The following is a 23,896-nucleotide window of genomic DNA, read 5'->3' as shown; positions in this document are numbered from 1 at the left end:
TGCTGTAGTAGGCTGACAGTCAGTATTAAGCTACTGTGAACTAGCTGAATTGTTATAAAAGGTCAATGACTACAAGGGTACTTTACCAATTTTTTAAAAAAGTACTCTAGTCTAAACAGAATTTCTGATCTATGATGACGTGACCAATGTTTGATCAAATATACATTTTTCAGTGTTAGTTACCTATTAAGAAAACCCAATTTGTTTCTCAACTGCAATTTATAGGCAATATTAAAGGTATGATGGTTGAGAGGAAATAAAACATTATTAATAAGAAACCTGACTTAAAATACAAAATAACCTTTATACGGTTTTACAGAAAGATAATCAACAGGGACTTTCAACAGAAAAAACATTTTCACAGCGTGTTAAAAAAATTAACACTTTCAGAGTGTTCATCAGTCAGAGAGCAAAAATAATTTTGTGATTTGAATTCATTCGTCCTTCACTTTCTTTTTCTTTTTCTTCTTCTTTTCTGGGGTCTGAAAAACAAAAGGGAAATCAAAACTATCAATCTCTGCCATTCTCACCACAAGGGATGCAACCAAGACAGAGGTCACAAAGATACAAACGTCAGTGAGAGGGAAGAGCAAAATATCTTGGGTCAAACAAGAGGACATGACATCAGAATTAAGGGACAGAAGTTTAGGGGTAACATGAGGGGGAATTTCTTTACTCAGAGAGTGGTAGCGGTGTGGAATGAGCTTCCAGTGGAAGTGGTGTCGGCAGGTTCATTGGTATCATTTAAAAATAAATTGGATAGGCATATGGATGAGAAGGGAATGGAGGGTTATGGTATGAGTGCAGGCAGGTGGGACTAAGAGAAAAAAGTTGTTCGGCACGGACTTGTAGGGCCGAGATGGCCTGTTTCCGTGCTGTAATTGTTATATGGTTTTCCAAAAGTCAACTCCAACTGCAACACTTCACGGGTCACCAATACTGTCACTGCAGCACACAACATACAAAGCCTATTCTCATCACATGAGCACGACAGTTTCAAACACAGAACAGTGGGTTGATTAACTGGCCATGTGAACCAGGTCCTCAATGGAAAGGACATGTACACTAATATTAATCAAAGTGGGATGTGTTCACTGACATTCATCCAACATGTCTATTCATAGTAACTGTCATTAAAAGGAATACTAGGGGACGGCACAGTTTCACCATCTTTATGATGATTGTTTTAATGATGGCTGTGCAATCAGTTCACCTATTAAAACAAATGTTTACAAATAACCTTTAACGCCACATAAGAAAATAACAGGAGGCTGCGATTTGACAATCATACTTGATCTGCCCTGGACCTCACTTCTACAGTGCCAGTTCGCTATAGCACTTAATTTACTGACCCTTTAAGAATTTATCCAACTCCAAATTAAAAACATCTCATGTTCTAGTCTCCATTATGTCAGGGGATGTAGAATTGCAAATATTCATCATATCTGCTTCTACCCTAGCAATGTGAAGCAGACATTACCACTCTTGAAAAAAGCGTGCATCGTAGAACTCCTTTAAACTCTCCTCTTCTAAGCCTCTTATATTTGACATTTCCACCCTGAACTTTCTATCTATCTATCTGTCACTCTCAATTTTATACAATCTCACGTCGTTCTCAGCCTCCATCTCTCTAGAGAAAACAATCCAATTTTGTCAAACCACTCGCTATGGCCAATACAGACAACACTCTTGTGAACCGCTCCAAAGTCCCCACATCTTTCCTACAGCGTTGTGACCAGAACTGCACACAATACTCCAAATGTAGCCCAACCCAAGTTTTATACAGCAGCATTATCACTTCTCAATTTTTATATTCAAATAGGCAAGCATTGCCACATGCCTTCTTTATCACTCTATCCAATTGTGTTGCAACTTTCATGGATTTCAAGTTCCCTCTGTACATCCAATACTCCCAAGGGTCCTGTCATTTGAGGTATGCTTTCCTGTTGATTTGACCTCCCAAAATCTGTTACCCCACTTGTCCAGTTTAAATTCCATTTACATCCAAATCATTTACATGTAGATCACACTGATCCTTACAGAACACATCTGACACGAAGACTGGTGGTATAGAAGACATTGTTTACAATGTGATATTAATCAACTGGGTCAACGAGTTGAGGAATTTAAACAGGAGCTTAAAATCACATAAATATCAAGAGTGACATTTTGGAAGAACAAACCAGAGACCAAAAGATACAGGTACATATTTCCATGAAGGTGGTGCAAGGGTGTTGTACAAGTCATAGGTCATGTTATATCTGGACATGGTGCTGGTAAAGCCACATTTGGCATACTGTGTGCAGTCTGGTGGCCCTGCTAAAGGAAGAATGCCATTAAACTGGAAACAGTGCAAAAAAGTTTGAAGAGGATGTTACTGAGTCTGGAGAGTTTGAGATGCAACGAGGTTAAATAAGATGGGTATTTTTCCCAGGACACGAGAAGCTGAAGGATCTTATAGAAGTACAAAAGCACAAGGTGAACAGCGTATTTTCCTCATTGTAGGGGTTCCTAAACTAAAGGCCACAGGTTAAAGGTGAAAGATTTCAAAAGGGACCCGAGGGGCAAGTTATGGATAGGAAAGGTTTGCAGTGACATGAGCTAGATACATGAAATTGGAACTAAGTTTGTTAAGTAACTTGACTAGCACGGACCAGTTTAGTTGTAGGGAATATTTCTGTACTATATAGCTCTACGACACCACCAATCACAGATCTCCAGGCCGAAAAATACTCCTCTACTAAGCTCTTTTGTCTTCTATCATCAAAACAATTTGAGTTCCCATTCACCAACTCATAGTGACTTAATCCTCTGGAACTGCTTACAACTGCTTCTACTGCAGGTTTGACAAGCAGAAACGTAACCCTGGTACCCCCTCCCCCATCAACACAGCCAGACCCCAGTCTACAGAGTGGACCATTCAACACCCAGATCCCCCCCAGATTACCACTTCACACCTATTTAAAGCAAGACTCCAGTCTGAAAAGATCAGACCCATTACCACCCACCCCTCTCCGATCACCACTATTGTCCCAGTACCCAAAAAGGCAAGGATTACTGGTCTTAATGACTACAGGCCTGCCACACTGACCTCTGTAGTCATGAAGACCCTTGAAAGGCTTGTGCTGGCCAAGCTGAAAAATATCACAAACTCCCTGCTGGACCCTCTGCAGTTTGCATATCGGGCCAATAGATCTGTGGATGATGAAGTCAACCTGGGTCTGCACTTCATCCTCCAGCACCTTGACCTCCAGGGGACCTTTGCAAGGATTTTGTTTGTTGATTTTAATTCTGCATTCCACACCATTGTACCAGAGCTACTACACTCCAAACTTTCCAAGTTGACTGTTCCTGAACCCCTCTGTTGGTGGATCACCAGCTTCCTGACAGACAGGAGGCAGCATGTGAAGCTAGGGAAGCACATCTCGCACCCGCAGACCCTCAGCATAGGCTGCGTACTCTCCCCTCTCCTCTACACCAATGACTGCACCTCCACTGACACCTCTGTCAAGCTTATAAAGTTTGCGGATGACACAACCCTGATTGGACTGACCCAGGATGGGGAGGACAATAGACGATAGGTGCAGGAGGAGGCCATTCTGCCCTTCGAGTCAGCACCGCCATTTAATGTGGCTGATCATCCCCAATCAGTATCCCGTTCATGCCTTCTCCCCTATTTTTAAGAGCCCTATCTAGCTCTCTTGAAAGCATCCAGAGAACCTGCCTCCACCGCCGTCTGAGGCAGAGAATTCCAGACTCACAACTCTCTGTGAGGAATCTGCCTACTGACAGGAAGTGACACAGCTGGCGTCCTGGTGCCATTGCAACAACCTGGAGCTCAATGCTCTTAAGACAGTGGAATTGATTAGTAGACTTTAGGAGAGCCCCCCCTCCCCTCACCACCAGTCATCATGGGAACCATAATCTCCAAGGACCTTAAATGGGGGGGGTGGGGGCACCATCGACTCCACAGTCAAAAAGGCACAACAGAGGAAGCACAATCTGCCACAGGCATTGATGGTCCAATTCTATACATCCAAAACAGTATATTTACTTCCATTTTATTTGACTAAACTTCTTGCCCAAGGTTCCCAAGCCTGACCATCTTTATCTGTCATCCTCACAGGATCATGCTGGTTCTGAACTCTGATCAACTGACAGGGACAGTGAGGATTTTAATATAAGTTTCAGATGAATCCCAAAATTCATACCTCTACAACAAAAGAAGTTGATGGTTCTTCCTCTTCCTCCTCCTCCTCCTCCTGTTTTACTGTTACTTCTTGCTTCTTTTCTTTCTTCTTCTTTTTCTTCTTTGGGGGCTGTTCACCTTCTTCTACAACTTAAAAAAAGTGATTTACTGTAACATCCATGTCAGCAATGATTCAGATGTGTACAATCAGTCCTGGCAAAAATAGGGATCATGTGAATGTTAGGAAGCAACCCACCGCCAATGTTTGCAGCATAAACTATCCACCTCCACAAGTAAATGAAGAATCAGGACAGTAGGCAAGGAGCCAAACCCCAAAATGGCTACACAGGGATTCCTTCAAGATAGGCTACAACCTTGCAACTCTCCAGGTTCATTATTTCAGGATAGATCGGGGTAGGAAAGAGAGTTTTACGAGTATTTAACTTTCTGCAGTATAGAATAATGACTGCTATCCTGATAACAAAAAACATTCAAATCATAGATATTTGCATTAGAATACAGGTCATCATAGAAAATAGGTGTAGGAGCAGGCCATTCGGCCCTTCGAGCCTGCACCGCCATTCAATACGATCATGGCTTATCATCCAACTCAGTATCCTGTACCTGCCTTCTCTCCATACCCTTTAGCCACAAGGGCCACATCTAACTCATGGATAAAATCAAATCCTTTACGTAAACTAACCTGTTTCAGAAAGCTCTGAAAGCATTGCCTTTTTTGTGGGTTTCATATCCGCTTGTTCTTCCCCACCGTCCACCTCCTCAATCTTCCGCTTCTTTGAGAGAGAAGGCAGAGTCGAGTCCCCAGATGGATCATATGTTTTCACCTCACTGACCAGAAAAAATGTGAAATAGGATTATATTCAATAATCAGTACAGCACAAGGGCAAGCCCTTCGGCCCACAATGTTTGTGCTGAACACGATACCAAGACAAATTCTCATCTGCCTGCACATAATACATACCCCTCCATTCCCTGCATAATCATACACCTATCCAAAGTCTCTTAAATGCCACTATCATATCTGTTTCAAACACCATCCCCAGCAGCGTGTTCCAGGCACTCACCATCCACTGAGCAAAAAAAAAACAAAAAAAACCTTGCCCTTCACATCTGCTTTAAGCTATGCCCTCTACCTGTAGCGAATGCACCCTAAGCCAGCAATTATTCTGGTAAATTACCTCTGCATCCTCTTCAAAACTTCCACATCCTTCCTGTAAATAGGGCAACGAAAGGGCGCTTACGTACAGATTGGAAGAATACGCAAGAACCTATCCCTGGGCTTTCTGATCTCCAGGAGCCCATAACTTCCAATCTATGGTCCCCACCAAACTGATGCACAGTAAAACGGCAGTTATCCCTCAGGTCCTTTTTAATACCAGACTAGCAGATCTTCTGGACTAACGGATGTATTACCCCCAAATACTTCATTGTTTTGGACATATCATATTTTGGTATAAATTATCCAGTGAATTTAGTGATCTGAAAGGTGGCCAGGGAAACGTAATCTACCGAGTTTGTCTGGCAAACCACCGACGTCTCCAACCTCCATGTTCTCAACCTTGGTTCCAGCTACAAACCATGCCAACCCCATGCGCACAGAGAGAATAGTAAGCTCTCACATAAGGAAGCTTAATGCAATAGTGAACAAATCTAATGCCAAGCTATTGGGATTTCTCAGCAGACACTGGAGTTTCACTGTAATTAAAAACAGGAACATATTACATTTACAAAGACAAGAAACTACATTTAGAACACAAACCTCTTATGCTGATATTTGTCAGATTTTGCTCGAGCCTTTCCTGTTCCACTTATCTTTCTCATCTACCAAAAAGCCAAAAATACCTGTGAGACAACTGTTTAATGACAATGCAAATGTCAATCATGAGTCTGAAACTAGGTGTTCACATACCGATTAAAATACTTGCTGTGCCAGGCGTCATTGACCTGGGCCTTTTAATTGTGTACTTACCCCTCTTTCTTCTAAGTGCCGTATCCTGATCTCCAGCTTGGCTTTGTTCTCAATACCCATTTCCGCATTTGTATCCTCACCTAGAGCATCATAACGGATGGCTAAGGATGCCTTGGCTGCCAACATCCGGGAGATCTATTGAAGAGAAATCCAAGGTCAGCATTTGAACATTGGGGGTCTCCACGGAGATTTGTGGTTAGAGAGAAGAAATCAGATTTAATGTCATTCATATCATGAATAGCATCATTGCACATGAAACTTCACGAGCCAATCTCAAAAGTATCAATCCCCCAAACCATCACACTGTCCTATACCAGTTTTAAATTCAACTCTTGCACCCCTCAAGTCTCAGACATTTGTTGGCTCACATCCAAACCCCTTTGGTGCACGCAGTTACTGAGATTACAATTAGGTGTGGAACCCATCTAAGGCCTTTCCTTATCAGACAAAATATGTAGGAAGGAACTGCAGATGCTGGTTTAACTGAAGATAGACACAAAAAGCTGGAGTAACTCAATGAGACAGGCATCATCTCTGGAGAGAAGGAATGAGAGATGTTTTGGGTCAAGACCCTTCTCAGGCCTTAGAAACCCTCAGTCTCGACCCGAAATGTCACCCATTCCTTCTCTCCAGAGAATCTTCTGAAATTATATAAATTATGCAGGAAATGCAAAGTTATCAAGAAACATTTGTTCAACATTGTGAAAGATCTATGCTATGGAACAATCGGATTGAGACTGTTCAATATTACTCTTAAAATGAAACATTAACTGAAATACGTTTAGATATTGACCTTAAGCTTTATCAGACCCCCCAAAAAATGCTATTTCCATGAAACAGAACTGGATACCCGACCCACCCTCCCAATTTGTCATCTCCTCTATATAAAAGGTTAGATGGTCATTATACCATATGACAATGTGGTATAATAGTTAAGGCAAACACAAAATTACTCCAATAAAAAACATCCACACCACCCACTACTTTAGTCCCTACATTATTACAAAAATAGTGCACTTTGGCAGTTATATATTCAAACTATAGGATGCACTGCAACAACAGCAACAATATCAACACATATTCTCCATGCGTGAGAGCACCCTGAATTAAGCACTTTATGATCCTTTATCACCAACATCTGAAGATCTCCATGGCCCCAAAGATTTCAGTGCATCAATAAGGTGGCTCATGGATAACACTGACAGACAGGTAATAAATGATGATTCTGTCAGTGATACCACACATTCGGAACAAATACTTAGGAGAGCAAAAAAGGTAAATGTTTGAAGAAAACACTGTTTAGAGTTAGTCAGGGGTTATAAAATTAGGTGGAAATAGCAGTCAATAATTGAAAACAAGAACCAGTATTCAGAATATCTGTTCTAAATGTACAGTGAAAGCAGTAATCAGTTTGACGTTAAAAGGACTGGCACACTGTCTACTCACATGGTGGCTCGTTCCTGTACGGATCAGCCAAATGCAAGACAATGGGGTATGTTAATTGACCCACATCAAACCAGAAATTCAGTCTGAAGGATTTCTACTCAAAATGTCACCTATCCATTCTTTCCACCGCCTAACCCGCTGAGTTAGTAAAAAGTAAAGTATCCCTTTATTGTCATTGAGACATTTCAGTCTGAACGAAATTGTATACCTTGCAGTCATAACATAGAATAAAATAACAAAACACACACTTAACACAGTTTAATATCCACCACAGTGAGTCTACCAGGCACCGCCTCACTGTGATGGAAGGCAAAAGTCTTAGTCCTTGTCTCTTCCCTCCTTATTCTCCCTCTGCGTTGAGGCGATCCAGGCTTCCGATGTTGGGACCCTGTCGGGTGATGGTATGTCCAGCGGCCGCATCCGAGCTCCGTGAACGGCTGGTTCAAACTCCGCGGCCCAGGGCGGTCGAAGCTGCTGCCCACCAGTCCAGCGGACGAAGCTGTTGTTGCGGGAGCTCTGGAGAACCGGCCATCAACCTGGGACTTGCGAGCTCCTGACGATGTCGTCCACTGGGCCTGCAGCGCGAGCCTCCGAAGTAGGGTCGCCACCGCTGCAACGCCACCACAGCGCCAAAGTCGGCCAGCCCCGCCAGCTCCGCGATTAGACCTCAGCGCAGGCGGACACGGAGACGGGGGATACAAGAAAAGGTCACACCCTCCCCGAAGGAGGAGACTAAAATGTTTCTCCCATCCCCCCCACACATACACAACTAAAATAAACAAAATAAACTAAACGGACTGCAGGCGAGCCGCACCACCACTTCCGATTCCAGTGCTTTCTGTTTTGCTCAATCTTCACCTTAGTTATTTTCACACCATTGTGATAAAGATGAAGGAAGGTTCCAGACCAGACCTTTTGTCGCATTGTACATCAAACATGGCCAGAGGCATATTTGTCTGTCCTTCAACAATTGGGGTATTTATGTACTCAAAAGAGTCAGCCCTCATCACTAATCTTGGGTGTCCGGTGTCTATTCTCAGAAGTTTCTAGACCATTCATATGAATTACTTAGTTCCAGCATAGGTGTTAAATATACAGAGAGGTGTCTTGGCAGCTACAAACTGCTCCCATTGTAAGGATGGAATTCTACAAAGTTACTTGTCTATACTCAAAATGTTAAAGCTCAGTAGATAATTATAGCCATCGAAACTGTAGTTATTGTTTATTGCTGTCTTTGTGTTTAGAACATGTAAACTCAATGTACTGAGTCTGGAGAATCTATCGAGAGGGTCCCCAAGAGACAGTCTGTTTTCCTTGATGGATAAAAGACTTGCACATCATCCAGCTTTAGCCTCAGTGCATTGGTTCAAAAGGTCATAACACTTACCAGTTCTAATTTAGCACAGATTTAATACAAACTAAGGTGGCTCAACATGAAAAACAAGTAATGCTCTGAAAGTACAAAGGTGCTTTATTGTCACATGTACCAATGTACAGTGAATTTTTTTTTTTTTGTATTCCGGTCAGTAACACTCTTACAATACATAGGCACCATCATACTTAAGTACTAGAGGGTAATAATAGAGCATAATGGGAAAATTCAACAGACCACAGAATATTTGATGGTGATAGTGGACCAGAGGGAAATTTAATTTGCCACCGAGCTTTCACGTTAATAAGCAAATAAAAAAAATCACAAATAAACCACAACATTAGATACTTTTACTGTACATGTTTCTGTCCTTACCTTGCCTTTGTTCTTTGGCGTGGTCTGCCCCACTAATGATGCATGATAAATAAGACCATATTTTGGAGTGTCTCTTCTTGTCTTTAATGCTCTGAACAATGCCTTTTCTGCACCCAGAATTTGCACAGTGGATGCAGGATGTTTTGCTAGGTTCAACAAAGAACCTACAAAAAGAATACAAGCACACTGTATGACCACGTATTTCACACTGTTACAATGTAGATATGGAGAAAGGTGATCAGTAATTAATATCACACTAATAAAATAATTATCTCTAACAATCATTGCCAATAAAGGAGAAACTACCCATATCAAGAAAAAATTCTAAGATAAATTCCTGAAAGCTTAACTTTAGCTTTTCATGAATGATAACCATCACATACTTCAACACTGTACAAGATCATATGCCTGTTACAGCTGATTTCTTTGCTGATAATTGCAAATAATAATTTTCCACGACATTCAAGTTTGGATTGCAAAACAGGAGGCAGCTCGAACAAGATAGTTCCAATGAACAACACCATGGGTACAAACAGTGCAAATCCCCCGTGAAAACCTCTTGATGTCTGTCTGTCTGTCTGTGTCCTGGAGTTAACGTGTTAGGAAATAGTGGTTAAAAAAAAAAAGAGGCAGAGTTTGGAGATATTGGCCATCGAAATCTCAAGCTATTTGGTACTACACTTGCATCAATGTAGGCCGCTTTTGGCACCGACATGGGCATGCCTTTATGGCTGACCTATTAATCCAGCACTGAAAGTCTCAGATGAGGTAGTGACTAAAAACCCATCAGCTTTTAAATCAGGTAGAGTGACAAAGTCATCATCATCACTGCTATCAGCGCTGGACTGATACTAGCGACCTGCCTACGAATACATTAAGATCATATTTCACACGCGATAATCACACCAGTGATCAGAATGCAGACGCAAGAGATTATCTTGCCCACTGCAGGAGCGAGAAGGAGTTACCATCAGCATGGCATGATCACCGTGAAAATTTACCCCAAATCAATTTTGTTCTTCTAATCTAAAAAATTAGATTCATTGAATAGGTCCAATTTAATAACATTCAAAACCAAAGTCTGTCTGTCTGTGTGTGTTTCTCTTTGTACAGTGTGGGTTTCTTCTGGGCACTCCCAAAGACATCTGGGTCTGTAGGTTAATTAGTCTCTATAAATTGCCCTCAATGTGTTAAGAGTGGATAAGAAAGTGGGATAACATAGAACTTGTGTGAATGGGTGATCGATGGTCAGCAATTCTGCAGGCTACTTGCTTAAGAATTATGCAAGAATGGTATTAATTGGTTACATATTATAAAAATGAACCTACAATAGAAACTAACAATAAAAAAAATTAGCTTCTCACTCGCCTCAATTCCCCTTTCTTGAGATCACCTCAAATCCTGCAACAGCTCAACAGGCAGGAATTGTTTCGACTGTTGTAGGCATTGCATTGTGTTGGGCCTTATTTTGCAAGCAGAACCTTTCAAAATTCACATCTATACATAACTAAAGCTCTGATCTTGTGCTCTTCCGGTTTGAGCTATGATTTTTCACCAGCTCGCTCACCGTTCTCCTGTGCTGCAAGCGCACCGAATTTCGTTCCGATCGGTGATGTAATATAAAAGTTAGCGAGGTTTAAAAATCGTAAAAAACGTGCGTGCGCAGATTGATCTCTCTTGCCAGTCAGCGCCGCGCGGATTAGTCTCTTCTCCTGTCACTCCGCGGGACGGTCCGCCCCTTCCTGTGCCACCGCGTCTTTACTGGAGCTGAGGGAGGCTGGCGGAGGTCTCCAACCAGACACAATTTTTGGAGGACGATGAAGCGGCGTGGCAATGTGGCCAAACGGAAAGTGGTGAATCTGATCCCGGCGGAGGAGAGCGTCGAGCGCCCGTTGTGAGTCCCAAATGTAAAGCCTCCGCAACTCCAGCCCCTCCCCCTCCGGTCCCCCTCGCTGGCTCCTGCCCACCCTCCCCCGTGATACCCCCCCTCTTCCCCATGGCTCTTCCCCTGTCTTTTCTCCAAGCTCTCCCCTACCCCCACATCCAACACCCGCGCCGGCTCGGCTGTAGATGCTGGTGCTACCAGGCCAATCTGAGGCCTGGCTCTGAGGGCGTCGACGGCTGATGTTGCTCCGGGGTACGCAAGAAGGGAGGGGAGCAGCACCATCAAGATCCTGGGGAGGGAGAGTGGGGGGTGAGAGGAAATAGAGGGAGAGGAGTTATGGAGGGAGGGAGTGATTGAGTGTAGGGGAGAGGTAAGGGAGGGATTGGGGGAGGGTAGGAGAGGGAAAAGAAGAGGAAGGAGGTGAGGAGGGAGTGGGGGAAATAGAGTGAGAGGAGAGGAGAGTGGGAGATGGGATAGAAGGGGGGCAGGGAGGGAGAGGAATTATGAAGGGAGGGAGTGGCTGAGGGTAGGGGAAAGGTGGGGGAGAGATTTGGGGAGGGTAAGAGGAGAAGGGAAAGAAGAGGGAGGGTGAAGAGGAGGGGGAGAGAGTGCTAGGGATAAGGGGAATGAGGTGCACCTGTGCAGTTGGGGGCTATGGGTGAGTGGTGGAATATTGCGTTGGGGGACCAAGCCTCCTGTGTGACAGGGACCCAACGGGTCCCACTTAGTCAAGTAACATTTAAGCATCTGTGGCAATTACTCACCAGCATGTGCGATTAGTCTGGCTCCAACCAGTTCTCCAACCATCACGGTCAAATTGGGAGCTATGGCCATCATTCTGTTTTTCAAGTAGTCATAGAGTTGGGTGCGGTATTCTGAGATCTGCACTACCTTGAGGGACAGGATAAGTATGATTGATAATCTCAGCAATAAGAATCCTTTCTGAAATAAATTTAAAAGGACACTGCAGTGCCATGCCAATCAAGCAGGCTGTTTTTCTCAGGGTGGTGTCAAGGTGTGAATGTTGTTGAGGCACTCAACCATCCAAGTGGTGTCCTGTGGAGTTAATGTGTTAGGAAATAGTGGTTTAAAAAAAACGAGGCAGAGTTTGGAGACATTGGCCATCCAAATCTCAAGCTATTTTGCACTACACTTGCATCAATGTAGGCTGCCTTTGGCACTGACATGGGCTTGTTTTTATGGCTGACCTATTAATCCAGCACTGAAAGTCTCAGATGAGGTAGTGACTAAAAACCCCTCAGCTTTTAAATCAGGTAGAGTGACAAAGTCATCATCATCACTGCTATCAGCGCTGGACTGATACTAGCGACCTGCCTACAAAGAATTAAATACATTAAGATCATATTTCACAAGCGATAATCACACCAGTGATCAGAATCCAGACGCAAGAGAGCGAGAAGGAGTTACCATCAGCTCATGGCAAATGGCAAGATCACCTAAAAAATTTACCCTGAATCAGTTTTGTTCTTCTAATCTAAAAAATTTGATTCATTGAATAGATCCAATTTAAAAGCATTCAAAACCAAAGTAACAGATTAAATGCAGACCTGATCACAAAGATGTATAATGTGTTCAATGTCTTCGTCAGACACCTCTGTTCCCATTGATATTTCAGCTGCAATCTTCACGGCACTTTCCACCTCCTCTGGTAAAATGTCTGAGAAGTCTGTGGTGGCAGTATTTGTTCTGTGACCTGTGGAGTTATAAGCAATTCAATACTGAAAATACATTGAAAAATTCAGAAAAGCAATCTTCACAAAATTAAATGGCAAATAACAGGTTTGATACATAGTTCCTCCCAAGTTAGATTAGGCAAAAGCTGGGGCAACATAGCAGCCAATATTTGGTTGACAGGTGTAAACCTGAAGCAAGATTGCACCGTTAACACTTGCAACATTGTCTGTGACAGATGAACACTACAGCAACTGCCATATCATGTGACAAGATGAGGAATGGTTGCTTGGAAGATGGACTAGGGTGATGTAAGATGATCTATTTAAAACAAAACTTTAAAACATGTGTTGCTCACAATATTATAGGACATTGCATTACAATTTAGTGTATCGTCATTTACTAGAATTCTGCAACACAAGTAACAGCCATGGAGCTCAGCTTGTGCAGAGTATAATATAATACTAAACAGTAGAATGCAGGATTGCATCTCAAATTCCCAACATCAATTAATCAAAAAAGCCAACACATAGCTTAGTCATCCAAATTTTTGACAGGGAGTATGTTGCCGAGAAAAAAAAAAACTTACCCAATTTCTGAACACACTTGCAGTATGCCAAGTTATCAGTGACAGTTTTTCCAAGTTCGGGGAAATGCCAGCCGTACCATTCTCTGCAGCGCATGATATAATTGTTCAGCTCCTTGTCCAAATCATCCAGTAAAGCTATAGTCAAAAAGAAGTTTGGTGAGAAAACCCAAGAACAGCTTCCTGGAATTGAAACATTCAATTGTACTCTCCTTAAATTTATTTAGTAAAATAATCAAATTAGGTTTCCAGCAGTTGGAACAAAACACATTGTATGAGTACTACCAATGCAAACACTTCATACTGTAATGCTAATGCTATTCAGCTTCTTCAACTTACAGATTGCTTGGACAATCATCGTATCCACCTTGTCAGGGCTGAACTTCAGCTTGTAACGGGATAGACTATAATGAAATAGCATGTGTAAACATTAACATGGCATTTTCATTTGAATCAGTTGCAGTAGTGTATATTAAGTACATAAACTATGCACAGTATTAACACTACCATGTTTAATGCAGGTTACACTATACCAGGTAATAAAAGGTTCAGAAATAATAGGATGCAGCATGATCCAGCACTCTTACAAACAGCCCCTAACTAGTTTATTTTTTTGTGTCCAACATCTACGTTTCAAATGTCCAGCCAGGCTCTTGCAGTGGACAGCCTTTGCGTTTGCCACCGCTAGATCTTCCAGGCAGCTGTATTGTTCACCAAGAAGTGGGCATCTTAGTAGGTGTAGCATGATTTGTACAGATGTTCCACATTCACATTCTGTGTCTGCCGCATCTGCATAGCCCCATTTGTTCATATTGGTCTTGCATCGGCCCATCCCGGTACGAAACCTATTGAGGGACTTCCAGGTCTTCCAGTCACACCTGTGACCAGGTGGCAGCTGTTCCTTGGTTGGGGTAGGCATCTTTACGTGGTGACATAACTAGACAAAGACCGCGGAGGAGAAAACATATTTATTTTGACAGAGAGAAGCCATACAAACCTGTGTGCAAGACCAAGAGACATGGCGCTTATCTCACGAGCTGGTAAGCCAGTGATCAATCCGTTCATCTGAGTCCGGATTCCTCTCATCAATTCTGCAACAGTAGCATTGTGAATGCAACTCAGATTAAGTTTGTCCTGCAAAAAAAAAAGAAAGTGTTTTTCTCTTCTCCTTTCAAGCACCATGTTGTTTAAACTCCCACATTAATTTATTCATGGCAAGAAATATACATGAAGTATGACATCAAAATAAACTCTGAATGCTGCAATGTCCGGATGCAAAGGGCAATTGAGTTATACCGTATATAGTTAGTTGCTCATTTTTCTTAGTCACTGAACACTTGTTAACAATTGTTAATAATTGTGCTGGCAATACAAATTAAATGAAAAAACAAGTATGCAGCATATAAAGTTATCAAGTAGTAATAACCTTAGGCTAACCATGTTAAAACAATGCACAAATCATAAAACACCCAGAAACATAATTTCCAGATAAGCTGTTGGAGGAAGATTTGTACAGATTAACTATTGTGAGCTTTACAAGACAAGCAAAGTTTAAATTGATCAACTAATTGGAAAGTACTGCATGGAAACAGGCCCTTCAGCCCAAGACACAATTGATCACTTCTTCTCACTAGTTCTGTTATCACACTTTGGCTTGGACCCAAGTCCCCAAACCAGCCTTTGAGAAAATGTGAGAACAGAAAACAACTACAGGGCCAATAACGGCTGGAGAAAAAAAAAAATCAAACAACCACATCAAAGAAATGCATCGAATAAACACAAATTATGCCATTTAATGTCTGCAGACAGTGCAGCTGAAGCAAAATTACAAACATTGAAAACCATATCAATTTATCCTTGCACACATGCTTCAGCTTTTCCCTAAGTTTTCAGAGGATCTGCTCAATGCTCCGTTGACAATGAATGTGAACTATCCAACTTCAGATGACCAATTTGGAGTTTGTATTTCAACCGTTTCCATACTTGGGTATCAATGAATAGAAGGCTCCAACTCCAAGAGGAGAGGAAAATATAGTTAATTTCTGAGTTTGTTCATTACACTTGCTAGCTTTAACATGTTATAAAACTGAAACAGAAAGTTGGAGCTTCCATACTTTGATGACACCCCCAAGCTTGGCATCTGCAACAGCCAGCTGCTCATGAGCTTCCTTTGCAGCAATCTTCTTCAGCACTTTCTTTAAGCTTTTACCAAGCTTGCCTTCCACCAGGGCAGTAGCAGCTAAAAGAAAGGAAGTCATGATTAAAGAATTGCCATGAAAATCACATGCGCAATGAACTTTTTTTTTTTTTTTAATTCAGAATATAGACAGAATAATTGACCCCTTGCCCTCACTTTTCAGTTGCAAACTTGCTTGGTCTCCTCAATTTTATTCCTATTTCTCCAATTCCATCTATTATTAAGTATATCCCAATTCAATACTCCAAAGAAATGTTTTCTAGCACCTTAACCCCTTGAACTGCTATGGTTCTTTCAAACACAATCTACAGGCTCGTGAAGGCCAATTATGGCGTAACCCTCACATCAACAATGATCAAGCAACTCCTCCACCCATTGAACTCCCTACGTAGTTGCTCAATACTGTCGTTGCATAAACACATGCAGGTCATCATGTGGGTTTGGATCTTATGACAGCCATTTCCTTCTTTCTGGAGAATTACCATGACTCAGGCCGCTATTACAATCAAAGGCTCAATGGTTGGCCAGTTGCATCCAAGTTTTGCTTCATTCCCAGTGGGGACATTTAGAATTGAGACCTTAAACTTTAGGGATCACAACTTAATTCAAATTAACACTTCATACTCATACACACATTGCAATTAAGTACTTTTGGATAAAAATGGATCACGAGTGCCATACCTGCAAGAGCTTGTGTGGTATCTTGGAATTTTTCAAAATGTTTTAGCTTCACGCTGCAGATAAAAAGATGAATATATGAAATGTTATATCATCTCTACGGGGGATAACAGGAAGAATTAATAACGATAGTGTGTTACTCAGTTCTTGCTCAAATTTCTAGCATCTGTAGTTCCCGAGTCACTATTCATACCAATATGATTTAGTTGACACGACCAGGCATGTCATTCCCCTCCAGAAAAAAAGTAGGAAGTATTGGCCGGAGTTCCAGGAGGCCGGCTAGGCTCCCAGCGGGGTTCAGGGGCAGTGTCCTGTAGAGGGTTCAGGGAGCAAAATTGAAAGTGATTCCCAAGCCTTATTGCTGGTAGTTTACATAACAGAAACTTAGAATTTTTAGAACACATAACCAGTAAAATAACCCTTCGAAAGATAAATATTTCATGAAATAAATGACTTCATACAGCCAAAAAAATCTTTACAAAAAAAATGATACCCGAAATGTCTCTTTGCCTAGACTGTATGCAAACAGCACAGAAAAGGTGATTGAAAAACCGATGACATAAGTAACATAATCTAAACTTGAGTTTGACTTCCACTTTGCCTGACACTTTCTTTTTGTAAACTTGCTCAACATGGCATCCCTGTGCTTCTTTCTTGCCAGTTGATCTGCAAACATGTTCCTTTCTCTTGGCTTTTGCAGCAATCTTCTGCTTCAGTAAGGCAAGTTGGTCGGTGATTGGACACAATGCCCCTGGAGACAGCGGCTGATTGGACGGCGGGAGACCGATTTGTGGATTGGACGGGATTTTTAAGAGAGGCTGGTCAGTGATGGGATGAAACGCCCTTGGAGATTTTTAAGGGAAGCTGGTCGGATTGGACGCAACCCCCTTAGAGACAGCGGTTGATTGGCCACCAAGTGACCGGTACGGAGCGCATTATGTGATTGGACGCGACACCCTTGGCGACAGAGCATTATTGGACGGCAAAACAAAAAAATTCAGAATATTGATTTAAATCGGAAGAATATCATGCCTGGACGTGACATGGTGAACCCCTGATTGAGAGTTGGCCAATTATGCTTGCATTTACGACTAATTTATTAAAAAATAATAGTTATAACTAGAGCCAGGATGTTTAGGCGCTAAAATTCTCTGAAATAGGCAGGCAAAAAGGCATAATAAAATTACAAAAAAGACATTTATTGACAAAAAAAAGCATAAAATGCGTGTATTTCCACCACCAAAATATGGTTAAAAATTATAATTATAAAGGTATACTACATTATTGCCTGGTTGCACATAATTACCAGCATTTTTTTCAAATTATCTGGTGTTAAAATATGCCGTCTGACAGACAGAATATGCTTCAGTCGTGAAAAACTTCTTTCTACCCCAGCTAAGGTCAATGGTGCATTCCTGAAACAAGCTACAAACTCTAAATTCATGTTGATATCTTGTGCATTACAACTACCTTTGAGAAATTTAGCTATGTTTTATACTTCAAGATCTTTCTTAGTTAAAATCCTTCTCTCATTTTCCTTATATGTCTTTACCTACATTGCCAAGAACTTTAAGTACAAAGTACAGCAAGTGAAGATGTAAACAACTGAGCAATAGTTGTGCTTTTTGACTTCTCCAATACTTCCAATGTCAAGAAATACTCCTTTGATAGTTGACCTGCCTCTAGTGTACCGATGACCACATTGGCAACATATCTCTCCACAGCATTGGTTGTCTCTTCTATTGAGATCCATATTTTGTTACATGCAACTTCATCTCTAATTTTCTGCACAACAATGTTGAAGTTGCTGTCAACATAATTTTTCTGTAATGATGACTCGCTCAGTATAGGTTCCTCTTGGGAGATTTGTTTTCCAATTTCCACAGTGGAATTCCAGCATCAATGAATGCTTTGCACAGATCACTCGAAAACTCAGATTTGCGACTGGAGCTAGCAGTAAACGTTGTGAGGAGTCAAGCTTGCGCATTTCCTACCTTCAGTTTCTCTGCCGTCGACTTGTGTTTAACTGTCAGTACATGCTGGGAGACAAAATATTTCTTCCCATGATTCACTGCTTTCTCATATGCTTTGCAAAACTGCACAGTTGGCTGTAGAGAATATATCACTCCCGTACAAACTCACTAAATCGTTCAGTTTTTTACAAGGCGTTGACTTGACTTTAGGCATTTTGACACTTGCAGGGGTAGATGCTACAGGAGCGGGGATGCAGACCTCTTCAAGCAGGCCAAGCACAAGCTGAGAAGAGGAATCAGAGCTGCCAAGGAAAGGTACTCTGCGAAGCTGAGGAGCAAGTTCTCAGCAAATGAGTCTTCTTCAGTGTGGAAGGGCTTGCAAGAAATCACAAGCGACAAGAGGAAGACCCCCTGCTCCTCGGACAATCGTCAGCTGACCAATGACCTGAACGAGTTCTACTGCAGGTTCAATAAACAGAAACATAACCCTGGTGCACCCCATCCGCAACCAACATTCCAGCAAAGGCTGGACCCTTTCCCATGCACCCCTCTCCAATCACCACTTAACACCCACTTACAGCAGGGTTTTGCCCTGGTGCTGTAAATTTTCTTGTAAATTACATTAAAATGGCAAAAAAGGCAGATTTAGGCACTCAATCGTGAAAAGGGCATTATCTGCCTGAAATCATCAGACATGAAAAGGCACTTGCGGCATTTATGGCAAAATCCTGGCTCTAGTTATAACAAACATTACAGCTTAAAGTAGTTTAAATAACTTACAATTTATTTGCCTTTTCTGCCGTTTCAAACTCCCCGCCATAAGTTATCCACTTCCCGGAGTTTATTCTCGTCCAGGACCTGTGGTTACGAAAATATAACGCCTTGGTTTAGAATGCTGTTGATCAAAACATTAACCTCCCAAACATCTGCAGCAACGAGCAGACAAAAAGCACATGGAGAGGTTCAAGAGACATTTATTATCACATGCACCAATTGGTAGTGAGATTTGAATTACCATACGAATAAAAAGAACACAATACACGATAGAATCTAACATGAACAGCCCCCTTACAGCAGAATCAACGTTTCCCACTGTGAGGGAAGGCATTAAGTTCAGTCCCCTTCCTGTTTGTTCACCCATGGTCGGGGCCTTTTGGGCCCTCCGCAGTCGTCGCTACGGTCGGCACGATGTTTCAGGCCCTCTCGCCAGGATGATCGGAGCTCCGGAGTCGGAACGGAGAACACTCTCAGCGGCTTGGAGTTTCAAAATCGGCCACTTCCTACTGGAAACCGCAGCTCCCAAAATCCACAGGCCGAGCTGGACGGAGCTCCAACACTGGCAATCCTCAGCAAGATCCCAGGCTCTGCAATGTTAAGTCAGCGACGCCTGCGGCTGGAAGCACTGCAACCCACAGCCTCAATTCAGCTGGCCCAACACTCCGGAGCCTCAACACGCCGATCCCACGGCAACACGTAAGGCATCGCCCGCTCCGCGATGGTAATTCAGTGCTGCACCGCCGCTGAAGCTCTGGCTGGTCGCCGGAAGGAAAGACCGTGCCAATCCAGATGGTAGGCGACTCAGAGAATAGACGCATCCCGACCAGGAAGTGACTGGGAAACGGTTTCCCCCTTCACCTCCCCCACATAAAAAAGACTAAGAAACCTCCAGGAACATACTTTTAAACAGACAAAAAATACCAAAAAGGGTGAAAGGACGGACAGACTGCTGGCGAGGCGCCACCCTATGACGAGATGTAATATTCCCCAGGTTTAGAGAGCTACCAGACTAAGTGGAACCCGTTGGGTCCCAGTCACACAGGAGGCCTGTTCCCCCAAAGCAATATTCCACCACTCACCCGTTCCAACGCAATATTCCACCACTTACCCATAGCCCCTAACTGCGCTGGCGCGGCTCATTTCCCCTCATCCCCGAGCACTCCCTCCCCTATCTCTTCATATATGGGAGGGGAGGGAAGTGGGGTGTGTGGCGGAGGGAGGGGGTGGGGAGGGTGATGTGGGGAGAGGGTGGTGTGGGGGAAGAGTTGTGTGTGGACGGGGTGTGAGTGTTGGTGTGTGTGTGGGGGAGGAAGGGTGTGCGGGCGAAGGGGCTGTGGGGGGTAGGGGTGTGTGAGCAGGGGGAGGGGTGTGTGGGGGCAGGGGGGTTTGGTGACATCGGCGATATCTCCGATGCTGGGCTGGGTCTCCAACGCTGGTCTGCTGCTCGGGGCTGGGCTGCTGAGCTTGGTACGGGGCTACTTCGGGTTCCTCCGAAAGTCTGGTTGGAAACCTCCAGCGGCCATCCTCAGCTCCACTAAAGATGGGATGGTGCGGGAAGGGGCGTACTGACCCAGGGCGTTACAGGGGAAGAGACTAATCCGCAAGGCGTTGAATTCCCCCAACCGTTTGCTATATGCTCTGTGCCTCTGATTTGTGCTAAGATATAGAAGGATCGGGGTATCCTGGTAGATAACTGGCAAAAGGCAAGCAAGAATCAAGAGCATGCAATTAGGAGTATGTAATTCTCATATACTATAATTTTCTCTTATTAGGAACAGTTCAAATCTAACACCCTAATCCTTGGAATGAGCCGCAGTCTTAAGGAGTAAGGGTGAACAGACTAAGTTTGTCTTGAGTTGAGAAGAAAGACTATTTCAAAAACACCATGATCCTGCAATCTTCACAAGGTGGACATGGAGAAGATGTTGTCCCACTTGAAACCAGTGTTTAAAACGATGGAGTTGGATTTAAGGCAGTAACGGAATTTAAAAAAAACCTTTAGAACTCCCCTTTTCAGGGGAAGGTGGAAAAAATCTTTGAATAATTTAATTGCTTAATTATTGATGATAATCTATTTACCTCAGCAATCAAAAGTTGCCAAGAGACACCAGGATGGTTTGTTGCTATTGTGTCCCGTGCGAGAGTAGGAATAGGAGGCTACGATAGATGAATGTGGGGCCGAGGAGCTGATGCAGTACAGGGATTCAGGTATTTGGACCACTGGGATCTCTTCTGGGGCAGAGGTGATCTGTACAAGAGGGGATGGGTTGCATGTCAATTGAAGGGGAACCCAAATCCTGGCATGGATATTTTACTTGAAGTACCCAGAATAGTTTAAACTAGTCTTGCAGAGAGGTGGGACCAAAAACAGTGGCAAATACAGACGTTAAAGAGAGCAAGTAAACAACACCGACAAGCATGGTAAAGTACAAGGATTAAACTGGTATATTTCAATGCAAGGAACATAAGGCAAGGCAGATGAACTCATGACATTGCTGGATACGTGGGTCTGGAATATTATAGCTATGACAGAAAGGTCACTGAGGGATAGACAGAATGGGCAACCAAATATTCTGGAGTACAAATCAGCATGAGTGATAGAGGAGTTAAGACAGAAAGTGGAACAACAATTTTTCTTAGGGCGAACATCACAGCAGTGCATAGAGAGTATATTCTTGGGGAGTGTCCAGTCCCAGTGAGGTTATACAGATGGGACAGAAATAAGGTGATCAGTTTGATGGATTATAGGACAGGCTTTCTGACAATAGTCACCAGGAGTTGGAGGAGAAAATATGTAGGGAGATCTGATAGCAGCAAAAATAACAGGGTCGTAATAGGAGGGGATATTAATAGGGCATATCAATTTACCTAATATAGACTGCCAGACTATTAAATCTATGTGGACGACCCAGCAGAGAAGGGGCAAAATTCTGCCTCCTCTTGGGAAAGAAGGCAGGTAGGTGACCAAAGTGTGTTAATGGGAGAGAACTTTGAGACTGTAAATCTATACGTTTTTAAATTGTTATGGAAAAGGGACCGTTTAGTCTTAAATTGGAATAATGACAATTTTGATGGCAAAGGGATGTCTGGTAGAGAGGCTTTAAAAACTGAGAGCGGGAGAGTTCAGATTCTACAAATATATTAAGGGCAAAAGATCATCTAGCAAGAAAAAAAGGGGCCTTTAAAGATCAACAAGGTCAACTACATGTGAAATCAGAGAAGATGAGAGAGGTCCCAAATGAATGCTTCGCAACAAGTCAAGGTGGCGCAGCAGCAGTTGCTGCTTTACAGCAAAATGCAGCGCCGGAGACCCGGGTGTCTGCAGCGCTGTCTGTTCGAAGTTTGTGCGTTCGCCCCGTGATCTGCATGGGTTTCCTCCCACATTCAAAAGACGTACAGGAATTGAAGGTTAATTGGCCTGATAAAAATGTAAAAATCGTCCGGTATTAAATTGTCCAACTTGGTGATCAGTTTGAGTCCTGGTGGACTCTTCGGAAGGTATACGCCACTAAGAACAACTGCCCGCAGATAAGTATGTCGAAGCCAGGGAAGTTAATAACAATGTCTTGAAGAAAGTTCTCATCACATAATAAGAGGTGCTACCTCTTAAGGGCTTAACGTTAGATAAATTGCTGGGACCTGATTAAAGGAATGGTCGGAAGCAAGTGAAGAAAACGCAGGCCCCTGGCTGGTAGAGATATTTGCATTATTGACAAATATATATTATCCCACTTTCCCCTCCCCTTCTAACCATATCCATATCCCTACCCCCACTCCCGCGTTTTATATTTCACTCCTTCTTTCCTTATTTTAAACTCTTTTCACCTCTAGCCTTTGTCACTTAACCCACCTATCTGCAACACAACCCTTCATCCCTCACCTGTATTCACCCATGTGTTTGCATAAGATTCCAGCAAAACAGTGACTAGGAGGCCTACGACTCAACGAAACCGACCGAGATGGAAAAAGACCCTGGCCGGCGCAACAGAGCAAGTACACAGCTCTTCGAAAGTTGCCCGTGAGTCGGGGCGGTGAAACCTTACCTTGAAGATGGCATAACCGGCGGCCGTCTCGAACAACACCAACATGGCGATACGGATCCGACACAAGCCACGCGGCGCTCTGGGGAACGATCAATGTCCGCGCGGCGAGACGGCACCAATGCGCGTGCGCAACACGTCGCGCCCGCGAAAGCAAAGATGCACATGCGCGGTCCGTCTGCAAGGAGACCAACGCGCGTGCGTAGCAATGCGCAGGACGAACCAAAGATCCTAGAGCAGGATCTTTGGGACGAACAATTTGCAAGACAACGTGCAGTGAGGAACTGCAGATGCTGGTTTAAATAAAAGATCTTTGGTTTAAATCGAAAGTAGACACAAAAAGCTGGACAGGCAGCATCTCTGGAGAGAAGGAATAGGTGGCGTTTCGGGTCGAGAAGACCCGGAACGTCACCCATTCCTGGCAAGACAACGTAACGTGCAGCAGGAAATGCCGGAGTAACTCAGCGGGCACACCGGAGAGATGTCTCGACCCGAAAAGTCAACCATTCCTTCTCTCTAGAGATGTCGCCTGACCCGCTGAGTTACTCCAGTATTTTGGAACTATCTTCGGTGCAAACCAGCGCAGTTTCCTCCTCCACAAAGAAACAACGTGCAGGTCGTGACACAAAATGTCGGAGTAACTCAGCGATCAAATCTCTGCAGAACGTGTTGGCGACGTTTCTGATCGAGACTTTT

The 23,896-nt window shown here is 43.2% G+C and overlaps 1 protein-coding gene and 2 non-coding genes across 3 annotated transcripts; all 3 read right to left on the bottom strand.

Annotated features, from left to right (window-relative positions):
• Nucleotides 1-284: 284 nt before the first annotated feature.
• Nucleotides 285-23,263, bottom strand: LOC129698875 (nucleolar protein 58-like). The gene is given in 16 exon segments (XM_055638242.1): nucleotides 285-482; nucleotides 4,212-4,339; nucleotides 4,893-5,038; nucleotides 5,970-6,031; nucleotides 6,180-6,314; nucleotides 9,373-9,536; nucleotides 12,022-12,148; nucleotides 12,826-12,971; nucleotides 13,539-13,673; nucleotides 13,875-13,939; nucleotides 14,533-14,669; nucleotides 15,650-15,774; nucleotides 16,414-16,466; nucleotides 19,164-19,195; nucleotides 19,197-19,241; nucleotides 23,204-23,263. Coding segments are annotated over 16 exon segments (1,593 nt in total). The 5' UTR covers nucleotides 23,249-23,263; the 3' UTR covers nucleotides 285-434.
• LOC129699192 (small nucleolar RNA SNORD11B) lies at nucleotides 10,124-10,209 on the bottom strand. The gene has a single exon (XR_008723801.1). It is a non-coding gene; the product is annotated as a small nucleolar RNA SNORD11B (small nucleolar RNA).
• LOC129699190 (small nucleolar RNA SNORD11B) lies at nucleotides 12,481-12,566 on the bottom strand. Its single transcript, XR_008723800.1, has one exon. It is a non-coding gene; the product is annotated as a small nucleolar RNA SNORD11B (small nucleolar RNA).
• Nucleotides 23,264-23,896: the final 633 nt, after the last annotated feature.

Source organism: Leucoraja erinacea, chromosome 7 (assembly GCF_028641065.1).
Source record: "Leucoraja erinacea ecotype New England chromosome 7, Leri_hhj_1, whole genome shotgun sequence".
Classification (NCBI taxonomy): domain Eukaryota; kingdom Metazoa; phylum Chordata; class Chondrichthyes; order Rajiformes; family Rajidae; genus Leucoraja; species Leucoraja erinaceus.
This window is presented reverse-complemented; position numbering and strand designations above follow the sequence as displayed.